At 35.5% G+C, this 27,835-nt stretch overlaps 1 protein-coding gene across 23 annotated transcripts in view; it reads left to right on the top strand.

Moving 5' to 3' along the window:
• The window catches only part of LOC308421223 (regulating synaptic membrane exocytosis protein 1), a gene marked incomplete at both ends in the record, with an annotated part of 207,701 nt that overhangs the window by 49,071 nt on the left and 130,795 nt on the right, over positions 1-27,835 (top strand). For 22 of the 23 annotated variants that reach the window (XM_080917491.1, XM_080917501.1, XM_080917495.1 and 19 more), the window contains 11 exons: positions 2,692-2,759; positions 3,662-3,772; positions 5,213-5,312; positions 8,813-8,936; positions 12,495-12,541; positions 15,378-15,490; positions 19,496-19,626; positions 21,617-21,788; positions 21,894-22,047; positions 23,069-23,140; positions 27,366-27,522. In XM_080917491.1, the coding sequence (XP_080773617.1) occupies positions 2,692-2,759; positions 3,662-3,772; positions 5,213-5,312; positions 8,813-8,936; positions 12,495-12,541; positions 15,378-15,490; positions 19,496-19,626; positions 21,617-21,788; positions 21,894-22,047; positions 23,069-23,140; positions 27,366-27,522 (1,249 nt within the window). Of the gene's footprint in view, positions 1-2,691; positions 2,760-3,661; positions 3,773-5,212; positions 5,313-8,812; positions 8,937-12,494; positions 12,542-15,377; positions 15,491-19,495; positions 19,627-21,616; positions 21,789-21,893; positions 22,048-23,068; positions 23,141-27,365; positions 27,523-27,835 lie in introns of those variants that run through there. The other variant, XM_080917497.1, reaches the window with a different exon arrangement.

Raw genomic sequence — 27,835 nt, 5'->3', positions numbered from 1 at the left:
TGTGACTATTATGAAGGATGTCATTTCCCTAATTTCTTTCTCAGCCTGTTTATCATTTGAGTAGAGGAAGGCTATTGATTTGTTTGAGTTAATTTTATACCCAGCCACTTTGCTGAAGGTTTTTCTTTTTTTCTTTTTTTTATATCAGGTTTAGGAGTTCTCTGGTGGAATTTTTGGGATCACATAAGTATACTATCATACCATCTACAAATAGTGATAATTTGACTTCTTCCTTTCCAATTTGTATCCCTTTGACTTCCTTTTGCTGCCTAATTGGTCTCACTAGGACTTCCAGTACTAAGTTGAATAGATAGGTGGGAAGTGGTCAACTTTGTCAAACTCTGATTTTAGTGGGATTGCTTCTAGTTTCTCACCATTTAGTTTGATGTTGGTTACTGATTTGTTGCATATTTCTTTTACTATGTTTAGGTATGGTCCTTGAATTCCTGATGTTTCAAAGACTTTTAACATAAAAGAGTATTTAATTTTGTCAAGTGCTTTCTCAGCACTTAGAGGGATGATTATGTGTTTTTTTTTGAATTTGTTTATATAGTGGATTTCATTGATGGATTTCCATATATTGAAACACCCCTGCATCCCTAGGATTAAGCCTATTTGATTATGGTGAATGATCAGTTTGATGTGTTCATGGATTCGGTTTGGAAGAATTTTATTAAGTGTTTTTGCATTGATGATCATGAGGAAAACTGGTCTGAAGTTCTCTTTCTTTGTAGGGTCTTTGTGTGCTTTATGTATGAGCATAATTGTGGTTTTGATGAATGACTTGAGTAGTGTTCCTTCTGTTTATATTTTGTAGAATAGTTTAAAGAGTATTGGTATTAGGTCTTCTATGAAGGTCTGATAGAATTCTGCATTAACCCATCTAGTCCTGGGTAATTTGGTTTGGAGATTTATAATGACTGCTTCTATTTCTTTAGGTGCCTTTATATGTTATTTAACCTTTTTCCTTACTGCTTTTAATATTCTTTCTTTGTTTTATGCATTTGGTGTTTTGATTATTATATGACAGAGTAATTTCTTTTTAGGTCCAGATTATTTGGAGTTCTGTAAGCTTCATGTATGTTCATGGGGGTATCTCTTTATTTATGTTTGGGAAGTTTTATTCTATCATTTTGTTGAAGATATATACTAGCCCTTTAATTTGAGAATCTTCACTCTCTTCTATACATATTATCTTTAGGTTTTGTCATTTCATTGTGTCCTAGATTTCCTGGATGTTTTGGGTTAGGAACTTTTTGCATTTTGATTTTTCTTGACTGTTGTGTCAATGTTTTCTATGGTATCTTCTGCTCCTGAGATTCTCTCTTCCATCTTTTATATTCTGTTGTGATGCTTGCGTTTATGGTGCTTGATCTCTTTCCTCAAAGTTTTCTATCTCCAGGGTTATCTCCCTGTGGGATTTTCATATTGTTTCTATTTTTAAGTTTAGATCCTAGATGGTTTTGTTAAATATCTTCACCTCTTTGGTTGTCTTTTCCTATAATTCTTTAAGGGATTTTTGTGTTGCCTCTTTAAGGGCTTTTATCTCTTCATCTGTGTTCTTCTATATTTTTTTAAGGGAATTATTTATGTCCTTCTTAAAGTCCTCTGTCATTATCATGAGATGTGACTTTTAAATCCAAATCTTGTTCTTCCAATGTGTTGAGTTATCCAATACTTGCTATAGTGGGAGAATGGGTTCTGATGATGGCCAGTATTCTTAGTGTCTGTTGCTTATGTTCTTGTGCTTGCCTCTTGTCATCTGGTTATCTCTGGTGTTAGTTGTTTATATATATATATATATATATATATATATATATATATATATATATATATATATATTTATTATAAAGTTTTTATTGGATATCTATGTAATCTCCTTCACCCCACTCCCATCCTCTCTCTTCAACTTACTTCCATGAAGGTGCTTTCTCTGCCAACCACCCTCTCCACCTCAGTGCCTTGGCATTCCCTTGCACTGGGCAAACATGCCTTCACTTGACCAAAGACATAGCCTGTTGTTGATGCCAGACAGTGCTATCCTCTGCTACATATTTAACTGGAGCCATGTGTCTTTCCATGTGTGCTCATTCATTGGTGTTTTAGTCCCTGGGAGTTCTGGAGGGTTTGGTTGTTTGATAATGTTGTTTTCCCTATGGGGTTGCAAACCCTTTCAGCTCCTTGCTATCTCTGACTGTAGCTTGTCCCTCTTGTGAGCCTGTGAACCTGTGAACATAGGAGTGGCAGCACTCCTGAGATACCAGCTCTTTCTGGGTGGGTTTGGGTCTGGAGAGCTGTGCCTCAGGGTTAACTCCTGGGCACAAATGGAGATTGGAAGGATGTTGTCCCTACTTGCTCTGAGGTTCTTGAACCCTGATGTCTTCTGGCAGGTTTCTCATTGGCTAGTTATTGGAGCAAAACTGTTCCTTTCACCTATGAACTTAGGAGTGATGGTGCTCCTGGTTTACCAGCTTTCTTTGGGCAGTTCTCAATTGCCTGAAGTCCATTCGTAGGGCTTGTTCCTTCATTGATGTGATTTGAGCCTTAACTTTCATAAGCCAATGTGTATTATTAGTCTGGGATGCAAGCACTGATAATCCCCCAAACTCTCTTTCCAAGGACTTGAAGACAGAATGCTGAAATCAGTGTATTTCCTATGTTATCTACCTTTCATTCTTTTCCACCACACAGGTGACTTGGATTACTACTGGCTGGATCCTGCTACGTGGCACAGCAGGGAAACTTCGCCCATTAGTTCGGTAGGTTTTCTTACAGCATATATGGTTCAAGATTTATATGTGGATTGATTATCTTCTGTTCCTCTATCAATAAACATCTTTCTGGATCTCTTACACATTTTATTATAGCCCTTATTAATTTAATTCTAAAGGATCACGTTGGAAAAAGGGGAAGTTATCTCTGAATAATCAACAAGTTTTAAATTAAGAGATGCATATTTATTCATTTTACTTTAACCACGAAATTATTCTAAATTGAAGAGAATTTTTAAAAGTTTCTCATGAAACCTGAGGGTGTTTTATATGTCCACACTGAAAATGACTTTTCTCAATAATAATAAAATATTGCCATATTCTTATAGTAAACAGTTCTGTTAAAATTCTGTAGACAAGGACAAGTTACAATGGTGCTTAGTTAGTCTCACTTCTTCTCATTGGAACTCCACAACTGGCTGGGACCTGTGATTTGGTGCACAACCCAGCATCATGACAAAGGAGCACATAACAGACATCTCCCAACCTGGTTAAGAGTCACTGTGGTATCTACTGAATGGTAACACTTTTCTATAACCACAAACTAAAACTAGATTGTAGGGTAGGCAAATGCAACCCCATATCCTATCAGCATTAACAATTCAATCATGGTTTTTCCTATGTGTGCTAAGGATATTATTAACCTTTCAGTTGGCTATATTTTGGAACCATTTATGAGACTCTTCGGTTGCTAACTACTTTTGTAATCATTGCAAATAAAACATAGCTCTGACTGAAATGCTATATAAGCTTACGATAGAACTCTTTCAATAAAAAATTCCCAACCTAGTGTTTTTTAGTCCTAAAAATATTATTGTGTTTCAACAACTGATAATGAAGCTAGAGAAAATAAAATAAGACATTCACTTTTTAAACTTTTTTTTTAATAGCATCCTGTGACGTGGCAGCCATCTAAAGAGGGAGATCGATTAATTGGTCGTGTTATTCTTAACAAAAGAACAACCATGCCCAAAGAATCAGGTGCATTATTGGGTCTGAAGGTAGGTATACTGGTTCACAATACCTCTCCCAGGATAAAGCACAGTACAGGCAGCATTCAGAAAGTTTGCAACAATTGGTTTTTAAATATTTTCTTGTCCTTTCTCTCCAGTGAATACAGTTAGCTTAAATGTTTGGCAGAAATATAAAGTATCAGTAAGGGAAAGGTTTACTAATAACAGTATATTTACAGTAATATTGTAAGTATAAAAATTCGTTTTAAACACAGTTATTGTCTTCTAAGACAATAAACAAGAATGTTAGACCCACAGAGATACTCCCATTTTATAGAACATTATATATGGTCACACATGTGTGCATACATGTATATCTTGCATTATGTATATCCAGACATCTGGGTTAAATCACATAATTATGCTGGACATTTTCTAAATAAATATTCAAAGGTTTTGCTTGACATATTGTTGGTGTTATGTGTGACTTGTTGATAACTATTGGCCAGTAACTTAGGGAGTAGGCTTAGCTCATATGCGGAGTTCTTGCTTGGCATACACGAAACCTCTGATTTTAATAAAAAAAAACTCAAAAAAGCACAGAGTAAGAAAAAATAATTCATGTACTTATTTACATTTTCGAATATTTATATTATATATCATTTCTATTAAGTGATTCTGGTAGCCTAGATTATTAGCTCTGTTCCAAAAAACTGTGAACCATTCTTTCCATTGACTATCATTCCATCTGCCTTCTCTGTCTTCTCTCCATCTTTAATTATGTATGCTTGAGACCCTTGCATCAGGTAAAATAGAGCCTGGACGTTTATTTCAAATATATCGAGTTTAGGTGTCATGGAAAGTGTTGATAGTTAAACAATCTAATTCAGATTTACCAGTCCAGTGTACATGGCAGGTATGGCAAATGACATTATCTAGATGTTTTGAGATAGATCTGCTGAAGCTATGATTCTTGTACAGTGTAACACTTTGTACAGTGGCACGTCACTCACGCTAGGTGGCCTTGCTTCAGTAGAATCTGCAGACTGTATGAACTCAGGTCTACGACAGTTGTAGAAAATGTCAGCATTTGATATGGCCAAGGGGTGTATCATTATGCAAATATGGAGACTCACCTGTAAGCATGATATGGAAGATTGCTGAATTCAATGCAAACAGTGCCAAACACTCAATGACTAACCATGACCAGAGGGTTGTATGCCTAATGTTCTAAGTGTAAATTCCTCACAGTGAACTCTGTTTGTTAATACAATATAAAAAGCCAGCACACAGTCTTCCTTACATTGCTGTCCTATACAGTGACTTTGAAAATCAATGCTTTGCTACTGTTTACTTCAATAACGATGCAGCTCACGAATGTCCCTGTGCTGAGTTATAAGCATGTTAGAAGACAGTGCTTCCATTGGTTCTGCTAACTAATGTGTTCAAGAATTAGTGGCAGGAACTCATTAATTTGTAATTATCCAGGTGGTTGGAGGAAAAATGACGGACTTAGGGCGCCTGGGTGCTTTCATCACCAAAGTAAAGAAGGGTAGCCTGGCAGACGTAGTCGGACACCTAAGAGCAGGTAACTTTCCTTTTCCTTATATATAAGCAGTTTTTTTTGTCTCTGAATATACTGAAGAGATTCAGTCTGTGTTCAGTCATTTATATATGTGAGTCATCACCAAATCCTTATAATGTGTAGGTAAAGCTCTATTTCTCAAACAGATATTTCCCCATTCGATTGTAGACATCTGTGCATAAACGGCAGTTAGAAGATGGGAATATTAGGGATCTCATTTATTTATATAAAAGCAAAGATGTAAAACTACGAAAGAATGCCTGTTTTGTAAATCATAATAGTGAAACCAAAATCTAAACCCAGAGTGGGGTAGCATTTGTAAAAAGCACACTCCACACCACTAAGTCTTTCATAATGTGTCAAAACAGTTATTTAGAAACTGTTACAGATTTTTTTGCATATAACCCAATTATAATTATTACTCCTATACAAATTATTTACAGAAATATATGTTAATTAAAATATTACAAAGTATGCCACTTCTATAGTATTTAGGTGTCTTTATTATTATTTTTCTCTATGTATACCCTTGGCAGACACCACAAAAGGAGATCCCTGAGTGTATGTATAGTCAATAGCAGCACAGTATAGATTTTATTTTAGCAAATTCTTTCTTCTTAATTTTAGTTGAAAGCATAGGTGATCTTTGACACAAGAAGAAATCTGAAAAAATTCAGGAATCCCACAGTAGCTCAAGCTAGCAAATGTTGGCTACAGAAGGCAGCAGTCAAGGAAGGCAGTTTGACCTTTGAATGTTGTCCTTTTCTTAGATGGTTCTGAGAGAAAGTGAGTGAAGTGTTTGTTCTCTGTTTGTTCTCTATGTTGTTTCCACTTCTTTAACATCCTCTTGAAGAGCAGAGAGCCTAACAGCTTAAAGCTAAACTGATAACGGTTCACCTGAGAAAACTGTAAAATACACAAGTTTGCCTTTTAATTTAAACAGTTGATTTGGACAAAATAAAAGTGCTTCTGAATTTTAATTTTTGTAGACCCAATTATGGAGGCCTATGTGTGTGTGTGTGTATACACACACACACATACACACACACACACATATATATACATATATATATACATATATATATATGTACAAATTAGCTTCTCTTCTATTAGCATATAAACAGCTCTAGCTTTTATAAATCTCTTCTGATGTTGTGTATTTATTCATTGATTGACCTTTGTCTGGAACTGGAAACAGTACTTACATCTTCTTTAGATTTCTACAATCTGACCCCCTTCAAGTTTCCTCTGAAACATAAACCTCACACCCTCAGCCTTGTTGATCCTTCTGGGCCTCTAGCTTATTCTTTCATTTAGTGCAAAGCTCTGTAGCTCTACTCACTGTGAACCTCCAGTGATCCCTGGCTAGCTCAGTCTACCGTAACCAAGCTTCTGCCTGCCCCCTCCCACAAGGTTACCTCAGCACCAGCAGGCAACCTGCACAGACTGTTGAAATCTTTTTCATCCTTCAACGCTCATAATTCAAGCATTTCTTGGTCTCTCCCATAGAACAATAACTAAAATTGCTATGCTCCTGTTACTTCCCGATTCTACGTCTCTTCCTAAATGGATGCTTGTGATAGCAGTAAACAAATTAAAGTTTTTCTTATTGGTTTCTCTATTATGTTTTTTCTGAAAACTATAAAGACAAAATATTGCTTTTATTTTTCTCTCCTCCTTGAGTACATCTATTTGAGGTGATAGTCTACAGATTACCAAACGGTGTGATGGTATTAAATACTTCTTGTATTCTGTTTTATTGTAGTATGCATAGATTAGAGCATGTATTAATGTATATTATTATTAAAAGTTATGTGTCCAGGTAACTATCAATGAGGAAGACTAGTTTACAATGAATTTCTTTAGCAAAATAATGGTTGCAACCCACTATTGGGTATTAAAATAAATATATTTGTATTCATCATTTTGAAAAATAATAGAACAAAATATAATGGGAATTATTAGGGTAAGTACTATCTTGTAAAATAATTTCCCACCATATATAAATGTGCACATCCATCCATATATATTAAATATATATTAACCTAATGAATTGTATCTAATTATATAATTCATTAGACATATATATATATATATACATATATATATATATATATATGCATGCCCAATGAACTGGTGATGTTAAACTTTGTTTCTTTGGTCAAAAACTTTTTGAATATTGCTAACATATTATAAATATGTAATTGATTTCTTTCCTTTCTTTTCAGTGAAGTGTATCTGAAAATCAAAGTAACTTCTTAGGTTAAATTATTAAAACTTATTTAATTATTGGAAATAACCATATTTTTAATTTAGCATAAGTATTACTCATACTTTTTACTTTTAAGAAAGAAAATTCTGGGAAAATAAGAACTATTTTAAGGAATGTTTTTCCATTTGTTATAAAAATAACCTAAAATTTAGAAACTTCATATGTGTGTCTACCTAACATATACAATAATATTAGTTAACCACTGAATATAGTTAGGTTCTTAATTATTTTAAGACCTCAAATTCTTAGAACTACTGAATAATCATGACCACCAAAATGTAAGCCACCTCAAAGAGTCATCACCCACTCAGGGACAGCTCACTTGAATCTGCTGAAGTGAGCTGGCAGGTCCTGGCAGAGGACCATTTAGAGTCTGACATGTTTATGAGAATAAGTTTTTTTCTCCAAATCTTGTACTTTAAAGTTGTGTTTAAAATAACAACCATCAGTTGCTTTACTCTAGATCCCACCATGGGATATCATATTTCTGTCCTTTATTGATCTTGAACTGTCTTACTAAGAAATCAGTGCTAAATCAGTCCTGTATAGTCTTAAATATTATCCGCCATTACTTTAGCATTCGCTACATGCTCTGTACAGAATGTATGTGTCTTGAACATCTGGAAGGGTGTTAACTGTCATACAACCGTTTTCTGCATCTGCTTGCTTCGTAACGGCCATGGCTACCCATGTTACCTTTTCTATGGATTTGAATTCAAACCCTTTCATGCCTTCTTATTCTGTTGTGCATTGGGTGACAGCAATGGAGCCTGACTTAGAGCTGGAATCGTCATGCCAGAAAATGCTGATTGCTAAAAATGAACATTTTGCTCATTTAATAAGAACCTGTCACATACAGAGCCACCTCCATTTATTGTATTATATTACTACAGAGCATGCTGCTAACCATTGATTTTAATATTTTTCAAACAGGCTGTGCTAATTTTCATCCCATGGCATGAGATTACTTTCATATTATTTCTGGTATATCTAAAAAGATAAAGGCAGCATTGTATTGGACTACTCTCGGTGACCAGTACTAATCGGGGGAGAAAAACCAGAGGGGGAAAAAAGAAGGTGGTTAGAAGAACCAGTTAGCTAACATTATATGACAAGCCTTGATTATTAAATTATTGATACGTGGTTTGCATTTCTTTGTTAAAAAAGAGAAAAGATAAGAAAAGTAAAGAGAATATGTAAGGTAAAAAATACCCTTTTTTTTAAATTCAAGGGGATGAAGTTCTAGAGTGGAATGGTAAACCCCTGCCGGGAGCAACAAACGAAGAAGTTTACAACATTATTTTAGAATCAAAATCAGAACCTCAAGTTGAAATTATTGTTTCAAGGCCTATTGGGTAAGGCTAAAAAAAACTTACTTCTTAAGTTTAGTAAATTACATGTATTAGCAGGGTTTTACAAAGAAGTCTTTACATTTATACAGTACATGTTAACCCAGATAGCTTCTTAAATCTGTTATGGGCATATATAAGAGATGTCAAATTCTTTTTAACTTTTAAATTTAGAATACCAATTTTTCCCTATGTTATGTTAGAGGGTCCACAATAGATTAATATAAAAATATTGATACATAGTTTTCACAAGTGAAATATAATAAAGTATTTTCTTTTCAATGATTATTGATTTTTTTGTATTTCTGATGTAGTCAGTTCTGTTTCCTTTAAGGGACTAATTGATCAATTCATCTTGTGACAGTTTAATATTATATATCTCCAATAAATTCTTATTCTACAAATGAGAAAACATTTTTGCATATAATCATAAAAGAGTTGTTTTAGCTTTTATTTAAAAGCAAGCAGAGAAAGTTGAATATTTAGAGCATTGAAACACTATAACATATAGTATTTCTGAAACTTTAGTTTTAATCAGGATTTGGTAATCTACAGACAGTAGAGTATTTCTCTCATTCTGCCTATAGGTCCCCATAATGTCAGTTTTTCCAAGGAAAGTCGCAAATTCCAAGCTGAAATCTCATTTACCATTCTCTAACTTTTAGTAGGCATTTTGAACTATGACATTATAGTGAGCTCACTATTTGTATTTCTTCTTTGCAAGTAACTTTATATCTATTATATAAATTATATATAATATAAATAAATTATATTTATATTTTTCAAGATACTACAGGTTTCTGATTTGAAGCACTTATATTGAAAAAACTCTGGTAACTTTACTTGTCATTGTTTCCATGAGTTTATATTAATGCAAAACATAAAAGGAAAATTAATCATCCTAATATTGATGTGATGAAAATGTATAATCACATTTCATAGAATATTAGTACATAAAACTCTAAAATAAAATCAGTTATCAACAATCTTAAGTGGTAACAAAGAATAAACTTTGAAGACATTTCCAAAACTATTATTTATTTCCACATAGACTATTAAAATAATACTGTACTTTATGTAATTTATGCTAGTTTTACCTGATATATGTTCTAGTGCTGAGGGACATACGAGATTGGAAAACAGGTAAGTAAAATGGGAAAAAATTAAAAAAAAATATATATATATATAAAATCTATATAATCAGATACTTTGGAGAAACATAGTACGTTCAGAATACTCAGGTAAAAGAGAGATTTATCCTAATGAAAGAGAATAACAGACAATTGAAGTGACTGGATTAACAAAAAAATTACTGTTGTTTGTATGCATAGCAAATAATCATGTGCACATCCCAGCTCTACTCCATCATGGAGTGTAGAATCCAGAGGGATATGACTTCTAACATTATGTTTGAATGAACACCAAAGCAGTTGTATATATTATGAGTGTAATTATAATTATATTTTCAATAATAACATTTAAGGTTGCTCCTGTTTAATTTATTAACATAATGATTTCAGAAATCATTGTGGAGGTGACTCTTAGCCCTTGATTAAAACAGATTAAAAGCAAAAGCTTTTTTCAGATACTTTAGGAAGTTTCAAATACAGTGTCCTTGACTTTTGTAAGTCTGATGATTACTATTAAAATTATTGATCACAAGACTCGTTAGTAGAAATAACTAAGAAAAGTGGTATTGACAATTGAAACTGTATGCAAAGAAATCTTGCAGAAGCAGTTAGTGCTAAATGTTGTTCCCAAAATGATTTTGGAATTTTTTATTAAATTATTTATTTACATTCCAAATGTTGCCCCCATTCCTGGTGCCCCCTCCCAGAGTTCTTCACCCCCTTCCTCACCTTTACTCCCCTACTCACCTGACCACCAACACCACTCACCAACCCACCCACCCCCACTTCAACCCCCACAGCATCCCCTTTTCATGGAGCATCAAGTCTCTACAGGATTAGTTGCATCCTCTCCCACTGAGGCCAGACAAGGCTGTCCTCTGATAAGTATGTGCCGGGGCCACAGACCCGCATGTACATGCTCTTTGGTTTGTGGCTTAGTCCCTGGATGCTCTGGGGATCCAGATTACTTGTTTACTGTTTTCTAATTTTTAAAACAACTTCTCTCTGGTCCCCGTATGGATAGCACATAAAATATTCCAGAGTTTCCCTTTCTGAGTTTTTAACTGACTGTGTAATATTTTACTGTGGGAGATATTCAAAAACATGTATGATCTAAAATTGTGAGCATCCAAATTTATAAAATAATTCCTTTCCACCATTTGCTCAGGTAAATGGGGAGGAAATTGTCATTGTGAAAAGAAAGTTGTATTGCAGGAATGGTAAAGTGATCTCAATGATAAATTTGTGGAAATTATATAAATTGGCAATTATATTACACTATATGATACAATATATTTTATAAAATATTCAGAATGAGGTTGGATCATTTGTAGAAGATTTTAAATACGGCTAATTATAAAATCAGTTTGCACAAAGTGTAATAATGAGGTATCAAAGACTACAAAGAGAAATGAGAGTTTAAAAAAAATCCAAGTGAGTTTAGGTTGCAAGGTAAGTTTTTAAAACAAGTAACTGATGTGCTGATAATTCTCTTGATAAAACTCCAGTCTGCTTCAATGTGTCCTGTTAATACCTATATCTTATCAATCTTTTTAAATTGCTACTAAAATTATTTTGAAAAAGGAGAGACAATGTAGCCTTATATAGTGTAATAACAAGTCTAAGCTAGCCCAGCATTCTGATGGGATATTGAGATCTCAGTGGGTAACAGATTAAGCTGAAGTGATCTTACATATGTTTTCCAGAGTAATCTGTGAGCATGGCAGAAATGGCTGTTCTCACAACTCACTTTAATCATGTAGTGTGATAGCTACACATTCAGCAAATTTCAGTGCCGAGCCATTAATCTCTATGAAGCGCATATATTTGCCTAAGTATTTTATGTGCCATGTATCTATTACATGCACATATGTAAACTATTCCGGCTTCTTTTGTTGCAAGCTTGAACCATTGTTAATTTCTGAAGCAATTCATCCTTTTAATTTTCTTAACTTTGTCCATGATATCCACCGTTTCGTTTTATTATGAAGAGATATTTCCATCTGTTTTGCTCAGTAAACTCTTTCAGATGTGTTTGTAAAGCATATTACTGATTTGTAGAATTTGTGTCATTTTAATTTTCTGGAACTGAAATAAAATATTACCTTTAACATTTTTGTTTTTAATTTCCAAAACCTGCTGTTTTGGTAGTAAAAATATTGTGGTGATTCTATCCACAATATTAGTCCGATTGTTGTCATGTTAAAGAATTTTGCTATTAAATATATAAAAAATTGTTTTTAATTGCAGTTTTCTTTTATGTGGTGTTTGGCATTCATGCACATTAGTAGTTACCTAAATAGTAACTCTCCTTCACTCCTACATCCATTAAGACCCAAAAGGACTTTTCAGGACACTGAGATAAAATGGACAGTGGTTGCCTCAGGTAGGGTTATTTGCCTAAGGGGATTTTCACTGTATCTGTTTCTTTTAGTGACATCCCCAGGATCCCTGAGAGTTCCCATCCTCCCCTGGAGTCCAGTAAGTATAGCATTTCCTTTTATTATAAATATATCAAACTAAATTACAAAGTAAGACTCCTCATTTTTTCCTAAGTCATTTGTCATAAATGAATTAATATGACTGTTTGGATGTCTTCACCAATACCAAAATTTTCAGCCATAATAACTCAATGATTCTTTACAGACAGTTTCTTTCTTTTACCCCCCTCTTTTGTGGCCACACAAAGATGCTTGTTTCAAAACCCTCCTTTATTATAAAGTCAAGATCTTCTAAAAGCTCAGTCATCATATTGGGAGTGTTATGTTTAGGGCAGGTGTTTCGAGGGAAACTGACACAAATTACTGGAGATTAAAGAGTTTGTTAAAAGAGTCATTAGCTCTGTGAAGAGACAGAAAGAGGCTCTTTGCATGATGTGAGCATGCAAGTGACTTCAGACCTCAGTACCAGAGGCAGATGGCAAGTCAATGCCTCTTCTCTTCTTAGAGCTATTCTGTCCTTACAACTTGCTGAGAATGGGGGCACTCTCGTACTGAGAGCTTACAGCCAGACTCTCAGATTCCCTAGTCAGGGGGAAAACATGGGAGAAGGGTGCAGGATGTGTGGAGACAATACCCCTTCTGATGTTAACTGGCTTCCCTGGTAAGTGATCCTGGCACTGGAATGTCTGACCATATTTCAGTCGGCAAGCCCTTTGGTATCTGTGAGATGAGGATCGCACTGTTACTAGTAATTCAAGGCACACACCAAAAAATGTACTTTTTGAATGGGTGTTATGATGCAGGTTTATAATCCAATATCTAGGAAGATAGATGGCAGAGATCTCAAATTCATGATTAGCCCATGCTACATGATAAGAATCTGTCTCAAGAGAACAAAACAACAATAACAACAGGACTAAGTCTTGTCAGGCTTGACTATCCAGTGTGACTGGGAAGAGGCACAGTCTCAGGACAGCCTAGACACATTAAGAAGTAATTGACATTCATCATGTGATAGTGACCCATGTGATATTAGAAGTCATGGGTGAAGTAGAACTCATTTATTAGGTGTGTTGCACAGCTATTAGGGTATAGGAGTGAAGGAAGTGTTTGTTCTGTAAGTATAGCCACTCGAGATCATGTGAAATCATATGATGTATAGCCACTCGGGATGAGGTGAAATCATATGCTGTATAAAGTCACTTGTAGATGACATTTGCTTCATAGCCTGGAAATGACTAGTATTCAATTTGGTTCTCTAGGTATTAATACAGGATTCATCTTATATGACTATAAAATTAAGATGATAAGGGAGTCAATGAGGGGAGAAAATTTGACCACACCAAAGAAGGAACCAGTGGCCAAATTACCACACAAAACCTATTCCATCATGTTCCCATAGCATCTGGAGCTTGGCCCAGATATCGTTTTAAGCTTTTTAATGACCAATATCAAGAGATATGTGGGTAAAATTCGATAAATAATAATAGATTTGATAACATTGATAATAGTCTTATTTTTCAAAGTCAACCTTATCATAAGCAACAATATTTTAAGACCTAAAATGTTTAATAGGGCTAGGGCAAAGAAACATGATGAAAGTGAAATTACATCTTATAGCTTTATTTCATATAGGTAAATGTCTCCCTTTTAGGGAACAAAATGCTGCATATGGCTTAATTTAAACCTCGTTTTGGAGCTGTTGAAACAAAACACACCACTCTCTTATTAAAGAGAATAGGAGACATGTGCTTCTGGGGCCATCTTGAGTGAACACGGACTGGGAACACAGTTTATATTAACCTAATTACAGGTTCAACTTGGAATCAGCTTTCTAAAGTTGTATAGTTTTATAGAACAAAGAAAGTCATAAATCAAGACAAGTTTACAATACTGATGGGTACATCAGAAAGGGCAGTTACAACAGGAAGCTAATCTATAGGCTCTAGATGCTATGTGATGACATACTCCAGGTGTTGGGGTTGGTAGGAGCTAGATTCAAATGGTCTTTTGTTTTGTTTCTGTCAGTCTAGTTTTTTTTCATAGAAGTAGGTGAGGAATGGCTGCTCCAGGTGCTAAAGAAAGGCTAAATAAGGTAGTGAGTGACCCTGTGCATCTCTGACATTTCAATCTCTACATCACTGCCCTTCCCATCAGCCAGTCAGTCAGTCTTGGCCAACTCAGCTTCTGTTCACAGAGTGTAGAAAAGAATTTCATGTGATTCCACAGGACTTCACAATGAAGCACTCATTGGGTTTTGAATGGATGTGCAGTCAAGGACTTTACAGGGTGACTGCATTTCATAGCATTGTACTTTTCTGCACATGCCTTGGTACAGAGTAACAGCAGCCATCCTTACATGAAAGAGAGGCAAAATATTAGAATGAGTTAATGAGAAATACTATTCTCAGAAGTTTAAGAGCTTTATTTGTAAGATAAAATGTAAGAGATATGGTCCTATGATAGAAGATTTGTGTCATCTGAATTTAAAGGAGCTTCATTAATTTTGCTCCATGCCCATTTATACTAATTTGTCATTGTAGACACTGCATAGAAAATATCACAATTACTAGTGCAGCAGGTACCATTTTACTTGTTACCAATTCAGAAAGCTTGTTCATTGATGGAATTTAGGATAAAGCCAATAAAGAACAATGTTTACAAAATGTGGAAAATATCTTTTATGTTATTGTATCATTTAAATAGATAATAAACTAAAGACAACCAAAGAGACATTTCTAGAGATACCCATGAAAAGTAAATTCTACATCGAACAGTGTTGGCTATGGATTTAAACCAACAACAGGCAAATTTACCATTTGGTTCAAGAATTTATTTTTCACACTAACAAATGTTCCCTTTTATTCTCATTTTAGGTTCAAGCTCCTTTGAATCTCAGAAGATGGATAGGCCTTCTATTTCTGTTATTTCTCCAACCAGCCCTGGAGCTCTGAAAGATGCCCCACAAGTCTTACCAGGGCAACTTTCAGTATGTACTTTTTATACATAGTGAATGACATTGGGATTTGTTCTTTGAATGCATCATTATAAATCATCTGACTTTCTGGGGCCTCCAGTGAGCACATAGTCACTTAGCCCTGTCACTGACTTCATCACTGTGTGATGTGTTTTTCAGCTTTTCTTTCACTCACATATATTTATGTAGAACGTGATTGGATGTTGACTCTGCCTGGCCTTAGGGAGAGGAGCTGAAGTGGTCCCAGATGTTGGACAGACACAGGTCAAAAGACTAATGACCAAGAGGAAATAATGCCTTGGAACTTTCTAACTATGATGGACATTGACACTGATGGTTTCTAGAGACTTAACACCCTTGATTTCTGGGGCTGATAACCACTGGCTTGTTTCCTCTATAATTCTTTAGCTTCATTTTACTTCTTCACTCTATTTTACTGCTTTGTACTAAAACCTTAACTCTGTCACTGGTCTCCTGCTCCAGTGAGTGCTGGAGACTTCCTTTGTTCTTGTTGCTCTGTGCTAAAATCTTAACCCTTTTATTCTATGAGTCTTTAAGCACCCAGGAGACTTAACCCTTGGTCTCCTATTATTTACTGTTTTAAGTCTCTGTGCTTGATTAAGTGCTAAAAAAATGTTACCTTCACTTACTTTCATTCTTTGTGCTTGCTTATTCTCTGTCTTAAGGCTAAGTTACTCTGAAGCCACAAGCTGCAGGGATCCAGGGGAATTAACAGCAGGGGAATGAGTAAAGGATTAATAGCTAAGGCTTCTTTCTCCCTTGCCGTAAAGCCTTGTCTCTCAGTGGTTAGGCAAGAGGGAGGCTTGGAGCAATAAAACTTTTATTGGACCTAGAGAAGAGAGTCAACCTACCAAAATTGCACAAGTAAATATGCATAAACACACATGGATTCATATGCACATTCATGCACATATGCATATGCATTCTAAGATACTTATATTTATACACTTACACATACACAACTACTTATTTATGCTTACATATGGAATATATATTGGAAAGAACAAAAGCCTCCACAAGCCGATTTCATTGAGCAAGCACCAGCACAGAAAGAACTTACTCATTCTGGGTGAAAAATAAGTTTTAACCTTTATTGGATAGAGAAAAAAAAAGCTTCTGCATGTCTATTGGGAAATGAAATTTAAAATCCTGTCTCATTGTAAGAAAAGCCTGCCTGCTGCTTTCTTTGCTCTCTGCAGCTCCTTCTTTTCATCTGCTCAGCTTCTTATCTCTGTGATGCTTCTACTTTATTCTCTGTAGTTCTGCTTTCTTTTTCTGCCTGCTCATTCAGTTCCTCCCTTCTTCCCCCTTTTGTCATCATTCCTAGCTTTAGAACTTTCCCAAGACACATGATCATATGGTATTCCAGTTATCAAAAGTTTACCATAAGTTTAAAAATAAATAGAAATCATAAACTGATTAAGAAGTTTACAGCAGAGATGCTCACCTGAGTTTCCATCAAGACTAGTCGTTTAGCTATGTTTTCATTAACTGTCTCTAGCACCACAGGCTCATTGAACATCTAAAACTGTAATTCTTATGTCTAAGTTAACATTGAAGTTTTGTGCATATAAACCCCATTAATACTTTTTCTTCTGTTTTGTAATACATAATTCTTTCCCTTTTATGACCTTTAGTTAATGATTTTATGGCCTAAAGAATTGTATTTCTAAATCATAAATTTAGTGCAGTTAGTCCTTGAAGAGTTGAAGAGTCCATAATTCAGGTTTCATATAACAGAGTGCTCTAATTACAGTCCTTGATAATTACTAGTATAATTTTAGCAATTTTTGGAGAATCATCATTAGGAATTAAGAAATCGTCTAACTGTATAGCACCACAACAGGACAGTAAACCTTCACTGATCTACCCAATAGGATGAGCTAAGACCCAGGGAATGTTATAGTAACTTAATGATGTAATAAAGGCATATCAATAGCAGGAATCAAATTCCGAGACTTTTCCTTTGGGCCTTGACTCCAAGGGCTCATTCATTTCAGTCCCATGATGAGCCATTTCTGGAAGATCACCTGTTAGCCTTTTAGACTCTACCTGATGGCTCCTGACAGAATGTTTACCATATGCCACTACCTCTAAACATTAACTTGTGAATGGTATCATTTGGAAAAATATCCATGCTTTTGCTCTGTTACGTCTATTTTCAGGGGTAAATCAGGATTCACATACATTCATAGAAAGCTGTGAATTTTCTTAAACACTTTATGAGCCTGGAGATTGGAAACTTAAAACTTAAAAAATCCCACTAGCTTTTTAGCATATTACTTTGTGAATAGAGGAAAAGAGGACTTAGATGTTATATAAACCCAAGTACCCTTGTACTTCCTGTGGGTTTACCCCCTAACCTGGGTAACCATGGAAAAATAAACTGGTCCACTGTTGTGTGCCACTTATTAACTACAAACATAAACTTGGATATTTCTATTAATAACTGAAAAGAAATATTGCTTCAGATTGTTCTATGAATAGTTGAACTTTTATTCTTTGGTGGTACATGGATTTCTGTGGTCATTTTTAAAGCTCTCCTATTGACTGCTAAGTCAAATAAAATAATTTTATACTATTATTTTATGTGTTTTTATTTTAACTCCTCTTTGTAATACAGAAAATGATGTACCCTGTTTTGCTTTGTTGCTTGGAAATTTACTTATTTCTTGCGCTTACCTCTGGTTCTTCATCTATACCGTTAAAATGGGTCAAAGCCTAGTTTGGTTGTATAAAAAGCAAACCAGAGGGTTTGATTCATGCATATCCAAATTCTTCTTCTGTTCCTTATCAGTTTCATCTAATTTAGCTTGTCTTATTATTTGGACTCTATAATACATTCTCTCACATCTCCATTAAGCATTTGAATTTAAAGTCATTACTTAATTGGAAAATTGAAAGTAACTTCTAATTTCAAGGACAGAACTGAAGGAAGCTTAGTGTCCTGTTTTTGCTTCCAGTGCTGACTCTCCTTTCTGTGCTCAGATCTAATGAGGGGTCATCGTGTGTTTCTCTAGTTGGCTCTATCATGAAGACTTCATCATTCAGAGTATCATCACCTCATCACGCAACCTTCATGTTGTCTGAAGTGTCAAATATGTCTTAAGCCTCCCCTTTGTTTTTCTTTCTCTCATAGTTATTAGCTACTTAAAATTTATTCATAAAAGTTAAGTGAGGAAAAAACGTCAAGAAACAGCAAATTGTGCCTGGTGCAGAGTGGGCTGGTAGTGAATGTCTTCCCTGGCTTCTCCAATCTATCGTTCTTACGTTGGTTACTCTTTTCACTAGAACTCACTTCCTTTATTCTTTTATTCTTTTTTTATTTTGAGATTATAATATGATTGCATCAGCCTTATTTCTTTGGCATCCTGAGCATTCTTCACCATATCTCTGCACATTCTTTAGAAAGCTCTTCCTTTGTTTTGTTTTGTATTTTTGTTGTTTGTTGGGTTTTGTTTTGCTTTCGGTTGATTTTTGCTTTTTTGTTTTTGTTTTCTGAGACAGGGTTTATCTGAATGTGCTGGAACTCACTCTGCAGACCAGGCTGGCTTTGAACTCAGAGATTTGCCAGCCTGTGTGTCCCAAGTGCTGGGATTAATTGTGTGTGCCACCATGGTCTGGCATAGAAAGTACTTCTAAGGATTTTACATTCCATTGATGATCACCATTTTTTTTGTATTTGATATTAAAAACAAAACAAAAACAAAACAAAAAAATCTACTATGATAATTTTAATTTTCCCAGAATTAAAATAGCAAGTGTATTGGATTGCCATACCTTGAGATAGAATACTGCATGTTTACCCATTAGGAGTTAGAAGTAAAATGCTTAATAAAAGTTACCTTCTTAATGGTTCTGCTTCCAAATCACTGTAATTCCCTTATATATCAAGTCCAAACATAGTCCTTTATATATAGTTCTGATGTTTAATTTAAAAATTATATTATCTCATGACTTTGGTGATAACAGGGATTTTCCCTGCATTTCTACCAGGTGAAGCTATGGTATGACAAAGTGGGGCACCAGCTGATTGTTAATGTTCTACAAGCAACAGATCTACCCCCTAGAGTAGACGGGCGTCCCCGGAATCCCTATGTAAAAATGTATTTTCTTCCAGATAGAAGGTAATAAGTGAATTTTGAAACGTTGACTAACTTCTGTATTAATGGAAAAAAATGTTTTTCCTTTCTGGGACATATTTTCTAAATACAATAAGTAATTGCATTTTGTAATAAATATTCTATTTAAAGAACCAAACTGCATTATCCCGTAAGACATTGTCTTATACCTTTTACCTGAAAGTAATATAGTATTTTTAAATATATCGCATTGTTGATCCACTTCATTGAAATGTATCTTTATATGTACATGTCATGACCATTGCTTACATTTATAATTGAAATAAGTAATATTAATTATGCTCATGGGCACATTTTAGATTTTGATGTTATAATGTAAAAATAGTAAAAGGATGGGCCTGGAAGGTAGTTCTGTGGTAAAACACTCACCTAGCTTTCATGAAGCTCTGGGTTTGAACCTCACCTCAAGGTGGTTTTACTAAATGACAGCTTAGTTTTTCAGCCTTGAAAAAAACATTTATAGACATGAGCCTCTAAGGCTCATGGTGCACCATAGAAGGAAATGGAAAAAGCGTGAAAGACAATAGTGATAGACACACTATAAATCTCCAGCTTCTTAACAAGACGGGATATTTCCAATCGAGAACTTGAACTTGCAAGAGTTTGTCTGCACTGAAGCTACATGCATATATGTACACACACACAAACACACAACACAACATACACAACACACACACAAAACACAACACACATACCATACATACAACACAAACATCCATCACATACACAACACACTACATTCAGCATGCACATACCATGCACATAGAACACACAGACACACAAAATGCACACACTACACACCATATACACATATATAAACATATACTGCATATGTACATTCACACAAAACACACAACACACAAATATACAGAAACACTACATATGTCCACTCATACAAAACATATATCCACACACAACACTACCAGATAACACAAAACACTCCCATACACAACACATAAACATACAAGCACACATAGTACACACACACACACATAGCATACATACTCTACACACATACATGTAGGCCACACCATACACACACACACACACACACACACACATCATATGTACATGCCACACATACACACATACTACACACATACCATATATACATACCACACATACACACACATTACATACACACACCACACACATATACACACACACACATACATACACTCCACACATTCACACACACTACACACACATACACACACACTACACACACACCATATGTACATACCACACATACACACAAATTACACATACACACCACATATACACACACATTACATATACACACCACACCACATACACACAGACACCACACACTACACACACACACACACACACACACACACACACACACACACCATACAAACACAACACAGTCATATACATACCATACACAAGCACATACACACACACACACACACACACACACACACACACATGCACACACACATACCCTATGGCAGAAGTCTTTCAGCAGTCATGCATGGATGGGGAGAATTTCAAGGATCCTCCTTATGGATAAAGTATTTGCTACAGATATTCTGGGAGTTTTCCCCTTCAGTTATCTGTCCACTAGGAGCCCGAGTCCATGGGCACACGGGCAACTGCCGTTAAACTCAGTACATTGGGCCATAAAAAGTCAAGGATCTCAAAAATGGACCTCTGGTGAGTTGGGTGGGAAGGTTTGTAGGGAGTGCGATGAGATGAGAGTGGAGAGAGACAGTAAACAGAATCCACTACACGTGTGTATAAAGTTGTCAGAGAATAACCTCAATTCCAGGAAAGGAGGGTCAAAGGGTAGAAACAGTGATGAAAATCCCACATGACAGCAGTAGAGGGCAGCATGCCCGCTGTGGTGACTCCCTTGCTCACTGAGGACACGTTTTTTTTTTGTTTTGTTTTGTTTTGTTTTTTGTTGTTGTTGTTTTTGTTTTTGTTTTTTTTTTTTTTTACATTTCAGTGACAAAAGTAAAAGAAGAACCAAAACGGTAAAGAAACTTCTAGAGCCAAAATGGAATCAAACATTTGTCTACTCACACGTACATCGTAGAGATTTTCGAGAGCGAATGTTAGAAATTACCGTGTGGGACCAGCCGAGGGTGCAGGACGAAGAGAGCGAATTTCTCGGAGAGGTGATGTAGAAAGTGTCAAGTAAACGTGTTTCTTGGGGCTTTTGCCCTTATCTGTGAGTCACAGGTACTTTCCTGTTGTGTTTCATTTGAGAAATACCGTTTCAGATCCTTATAGAGTTGGAAACGGCACTTTTGGATGATGAGCCCCATTGGTATAAACTCCAGACACATGATGAATCTTCACTACCTCTGCCTCAGCCATCACCGTTCATGCCCAGGCGGCATATTCATGGAGAAAGCTCCAGCAAAAAGCTACAAAGTAGGTTCGATTCAATTTAGTTCGCAGAGAGAAGTTATGTTGACTTGTTCTGTCTAGAGACTGGTGCTCAGAATGTATCTATTTTCAGTTGCTTTTGATTGTATGGCAAACTGTTTGAAAAATTATTCATCTTTATAAAAAAAAAAAGATTCAGCCAAAGTACTTTTTTTTTTTTAACTTCTCACGGTAAAATCATAAATGTGGTATGGAAGAGTAAGAGATGAAAGCTAATGTTACCCCAGTATGTCCGTTGCCCCTTGCTTGAGTCATCAATGGGCTGACTGGTGGAATAATTTCTCTCTTTATTCAAGGAATACTACATATGTGGCCACTTTACCATTTTAGGGTATTCTAATGTTTTTGATGAGAAATATATATTTTTAAGCCATGACGGTGTAAGTTTATTTTTATTTGAGTGGTCATTGGGACATTCCTTTCCTCTGTAATAATTTTTTGAATTATCAGTAAGTATATGATCCAACAGATCCTTAGAAGCACTGTTTTGATAATCTGGATACAACTATTTTTGTCTTTTCATTGAATATCATATGTCAGTGTTTCCCAGGTTGATAATATCTTCAAAATTAATACTCATAAGTGTTATGGATAATAAACATGCATTTTAATAATGGGCTTGGATGCTTTTTAAGCATCCTGAGCATGCCAGATCGCTGCAAGGTTGGCCTTTTAACCTGTATCCCCATCCTCATCCTGTTCCATACAGGATGGATTGTAGGCACTTCACTGACGGTTTTCAGAGTAGCATTTGAAACCAAGGAGGATATAAGTCAAATGAAGAAGGATCTAAGTAAAATTTTGTTCCATCAACATTCTTCTGTGTAATTGTATATGGGAGGAAATTTTGCAAAAAAAAAAAAAAATTATTATGTTTTTAAGCAAACATGTCTCTAGAAAAGCCCAACCCGTGCTTACTTTGAATTATTCTTGTTCAATTATGTCCTTTGCATGTTGTAAAGCGAGTAGACACACCGAGGTATCTGTTTGCCTTACTGTTGTGCAGGATCTCAGCGAATCAGTGATAGTGACATCTCAGATTATGAGGTTGATGATGGTATTGGAGTAGTGCCTCCAGGTAGGTGGTGAAAGGCATAGCTCCGCCTCACTGTCTCTGCTTGTTCCCGCTGCCCACTTCCAGGCTCCTTCCCGATGCTGAACTGGAGGTTCTTAGTGCAGAAACATCAGTGCTATGTTATTCCATGGTGACTTGTGTCTCAAATTGTGAATGTCTAAAATGGACCGGCATCTCTGAATTCATGCCCCTAGTTAACTTGTTACAGTTGGGTTCTCCCTTAGAAGTATGCCTGAGTTAGGTTAAACAGAAACCGCTAATTCACAGTGCTCTGAGCATTAATGAGAATGTGGATGTCGTTTTGAAAGGATACTGTTAATCTTATCACATCCAATTCCACTCTCCTGTGTTTTATATTGTATCTCTATGATTTTCCTCCCCACCCCATCCCCCCATTTCTCAAAATACCATAGCCTTCCATGGAATATACTGAGAAAGGTGCATGGCAGGGTTTTAAATTGCATGCGGCATGGCTGTAGCTTCCAGCGCTTCTGTGATGTGCTCACCAGCTCTGCCTACTGTGTGTACATGTCTTGAATAAGACAGTTTTCTAAACAGAGTCAACATTTCTTTGACGTACATGTCTTGTCTATGTATAAATGGGCAACACTTGGTGACATTTGAAAGTATAGATTTACATCCCCCCCATGAGTTTCAGAAAAATGCATAAGATCAAGAAACATTTTTTTTTTCAGTCAGTCCTCTTTGATTCCCTCTGTTTAACTAGTAAAAGGGAATGAATGTTCACTGGAGAATGAAAAGAGACACTGCAGAGTATATTAATGTGACGAATTAAAGGTAGCTCATTGGAGCAATCTTGGCCTGTGAGCCGCTCGTTTATATAATGCTTGGGCTGCAGAGGACGCCCTAATCTAAGGAGATCAGTTTTATTTAAATGTATAGAATCAGCACAAATGGGAGAGTTCAGATATTTCGCAAGGAGAAACTTTATTCAAAATAAGATAAAGAAAATGCAAAGGATTATTAAAAACACATAATTTGTTATCTGTCATTCAAAGAAAGCACTTATGGATGAAAAATCCAAATATTGTTTAATCAAACAGTGCCATGGGCTAGCTTAGATTATGAACAAGAATTCTGTATTTATACAGTAGTGGATAATAATGGATAACATTTCCAATTTGCTGTTTTTATTTTTAAAGGACCATACTAGCTACATACATTCTTAACAGAATCTCTCACAGAAAAAAAAAATTTCAAAACTTAATGAAATTGAATTGCTAAAATGATTGTAAATGTAAATCGTTCATAATATTCAAATCAATAGAACGAGACCATTGCTGCTAAAGTAATCGAACAGTTATTGGGATCGGTCAGCGTTAACGTTACTACTATGGGCGTTTCTCATGTTGTATGCAACCTTTTCATTTTTTTAAATGAGGTATTAGAGGATGAACGAATAGCCACCTAGAAGCATTTGTTTAAGTGGTGGGCTCTTTCTCTGAGTATTTAAGATGGCTTATTGGACCCACGGCTTACGTTTGTGCATCACTATAAGAGACTGAGTTATAAACATTACCTTTATTTTCTACTGAATATATTAGTCATTTTAGTGTTTGATGAGTGACACATATTATCTTTGTCATACAAGAACCAATGCTTACATGTGTGGGAGTTATTAAATACACGAAGGATGAGAAGTATGAGACTTGGTTGTTGTAGAGTGTTCCGTATTCCTCTGGTTATATGGACCAGTTAGATGTAACTGCCTAAGAAGAATGAAGCCCATAGGAAAATTGCGTTATTTAAGGGACGACATCCTCCACTTTTGGAGCACCTCAGTAAGTTAGGAAATGAGAAGAAAATCTCTAATTTGTAACTGAACAAATTAAAAAGATTAAGAACTGCCCCTTCCAACTCATGATTTAAGCCAGACTGTATGCTTGCAATAATGATTAAAATCTAAAAAAAAATCAATCAAAAAATATAAACAGAGTTTCATATATATATATGCATATATATTATAAGTATATATTAGTGTCTACATTTTATATTTATATAAGTAATACAACTATAATATAATTAAAATAAAGCTATAATAATAATATAGGCAATTATTAATCTGAAAGGATATAGATAAATGATCACATAATACAAGGTCAGATTTTACAATTTTAACTGTTACGGCACACACAGCAAATAGTAGTGACTCGGATTCACTAAAGTTGCATACATTACTTTCAATATACTCTCTGTACAGGTCACAAGTTGGTTATGACTCCTAAGAGAAATTTACTGAAAGCACTTAGCATCTATAAAATTTTGGGATAATACTTGTTTTTTTTTCTAAAGTCTTTTCTTTAAAATTACACAACTATTTTAGTATATAATACAAATATTTAAGCTACATAGTATGAATAACTCAATAAAGTTATGTCTTCTCTTAAAATATGACATCACCTTGTTTTTATAATAAATACCTAACTTATATACCATGACTGTCACTGAAATTTTGAGGTAGTCATACTTTTAATTAGATATTGATGTCTCATTATTTTACCTAAGTGATACCACTTGAAGTTTAAATGATTAAAACATTGGGTTCAGTTTCTGATGTAATTGTTCCTTTTTAAGATATGAAGTTTATTCAATAAATGCTAACTTAATATTTGTTGAAAAAAAGACTTTTTACTCAACACACTAAGAATAAGTGTAATCACTATTGCTTGACAAAGGACTATAAATCAAAATACACATTTTTTAAGATATTCCATTAAGGTTATGTTGTCATTTTAGGGTCATTTCAGGCCATTTTCATCTGAATATCATCCAGTTGTTCCTTCTTAAAGATATTCTTTATGCTGTAAATTTATTGACAGATGGTAGAGTCACAGAACCCTAGCTGGTGGCTAATTATCAACTTGCTTTTACAAGTGCTGTTTGAGGGCATGGTTTTAAAGTCAGTGAGAAACAAAAAAACAAATAAGAAATAGAAACAAAACACGGTTTCATTTTCCCTGCCGTCTCCATGATTCATGTAATTTTTAGGGAGTTGTAAGTCATCTATTTTTCTTGCATTGATGGGAACTAATGAGCACCATAGAAGCATAACAAACAGCACTTACTATGGACAATAGCTAGTAGATGACATTTTTTAGCTAAAGAAAATCAGAAATGACACACACATTTTTATCCCAAGGCCGTTCCTGCTGGTGTTTCAGAGCCGTTGGGTTAACCATATTCCTTTAATGTTTCATGAACACAACGGAGGGAGAGTTTCAGATGTTCTGTGTAGATTTGATGGCTTCACAAGGCTTTTTCTTCTACTTCATTCTCACTATGATTTCCATTCATACACTATTTACCATTGAAATTTGTTATTTATGGCTCGCAAAAGTCACAATTGGGATTTGTTATAGTAGAAACTAGTTACTCTCCTTTGTTCATTAACATGTATGTGGGATGTTTTTACTCTCATTTAAAGTGGCCAGGCTACTTTGTAAGGACCTTGTTTGTACTACAACTAAATGGTTACTCCTTTAGAAGAAAAATTCAGGGATTGAGTAATGACTAAGTCAGTAAAGTGTGCGCAGAGAAGCCCCTGTAGTTATGGTGACATGGGCTTGTTAACCTGATGCTGTGGAAATGGAGACAGGGGCATCCCTGGAATTCACTGGCCAGGTAGCCAAACAGAATAGATGATCTCCAGAATCCACAAGAGATCTTTTTCTCCATAATGTGGAACACAATCAGAGGAAGATCCTTAATGATGACCTCTGACCCCTACATGCACACACATACCCATACATGAGAAGCTGTATAAATGTGCACACACGTAAACAGCACACACAAAAGAAAAGAAAGAACAACACACATGAATTAAATTAAAAAGAAAGATCAGACCCATTGACTTGAGTATTAACTATAACCTCTCGCTGCTTGGTTGATGTTGCTGAAAAGCCACTAACTCATCCATTCTTGATATTAAAATTGTGCCCCAACTCATCCTAACGTCCGAGGCATAGACTGTCATGTCAGCGTGTACTCTTTCCATGGTAGCTTTGAGTCTAACTGTAACGTGTTTCGATGCATGTTGTATCTGACACTTTCTGTCTACATACGTAAAGCTTTGGGAGATAAGGCTATACGGATTGCATGGCACCTAACATTAGCAGGTCGATGGCTGCTTTGATATAATCTCATCATTTCTGTGTTCCGTTCCTGTCGTAAGAAGCACTAACAAGTTTTATCTGTATGCTGTTGTCAGTGGGTTATAGAGCTAGTGCTAGAGAGAGTAAAGCAACCACGTTGACAGTGCCAGAGCAGCAAAGAACTACGCATCACCGTTCACGCTCCGTGTCTCCTCATCGTGGCGATGATCAGGGAAGGCCTCGTTCACGTTTACCAAATGTGCCATTACAGAGGTAGGTCTGAATCAGGCTTGACGCTCATGACAGCATTTTCTTCCCGTATACCACAGTGTGTTTTATTGTAGAGCAATAGCTTCAAAGAAACGACGGTTAGAAGCCTTTAGCCACTTGTTGGCAGAACCCTTGCTTTTCCCACAGGGGTTCCAAAAACTCATCTTAGTGGGGGAGTCACAGGGCGTGATCGTGGGTGGGGGCGGGGGCAGGAGCAGGGCCAGGAGCTGGGGAAGCAAAAATTAAACAATTTCCTGAAAGGAGAATATGTTTATTTTAAAGTATTTTAATATTATCTGGTTGAAGTGATTTAAGT

The sequence above is a fragment of the Micromys minutus genome, assembly GCF_963924665.1.
Source record: "Micromys minutus genome assembly, chromosome: 5".
Classification (NCBI taxonomy): domain Eukaryota; kingdom Metazoa; phylum Chordata; class Mammalia; order Rodentia; family Muridae; genus Micromys; species Micromys minutus.
Note: the sequence above shows the minus strand (reverse complement) of the source record. Positions and strands in the feature narration are given on the sequence as shown.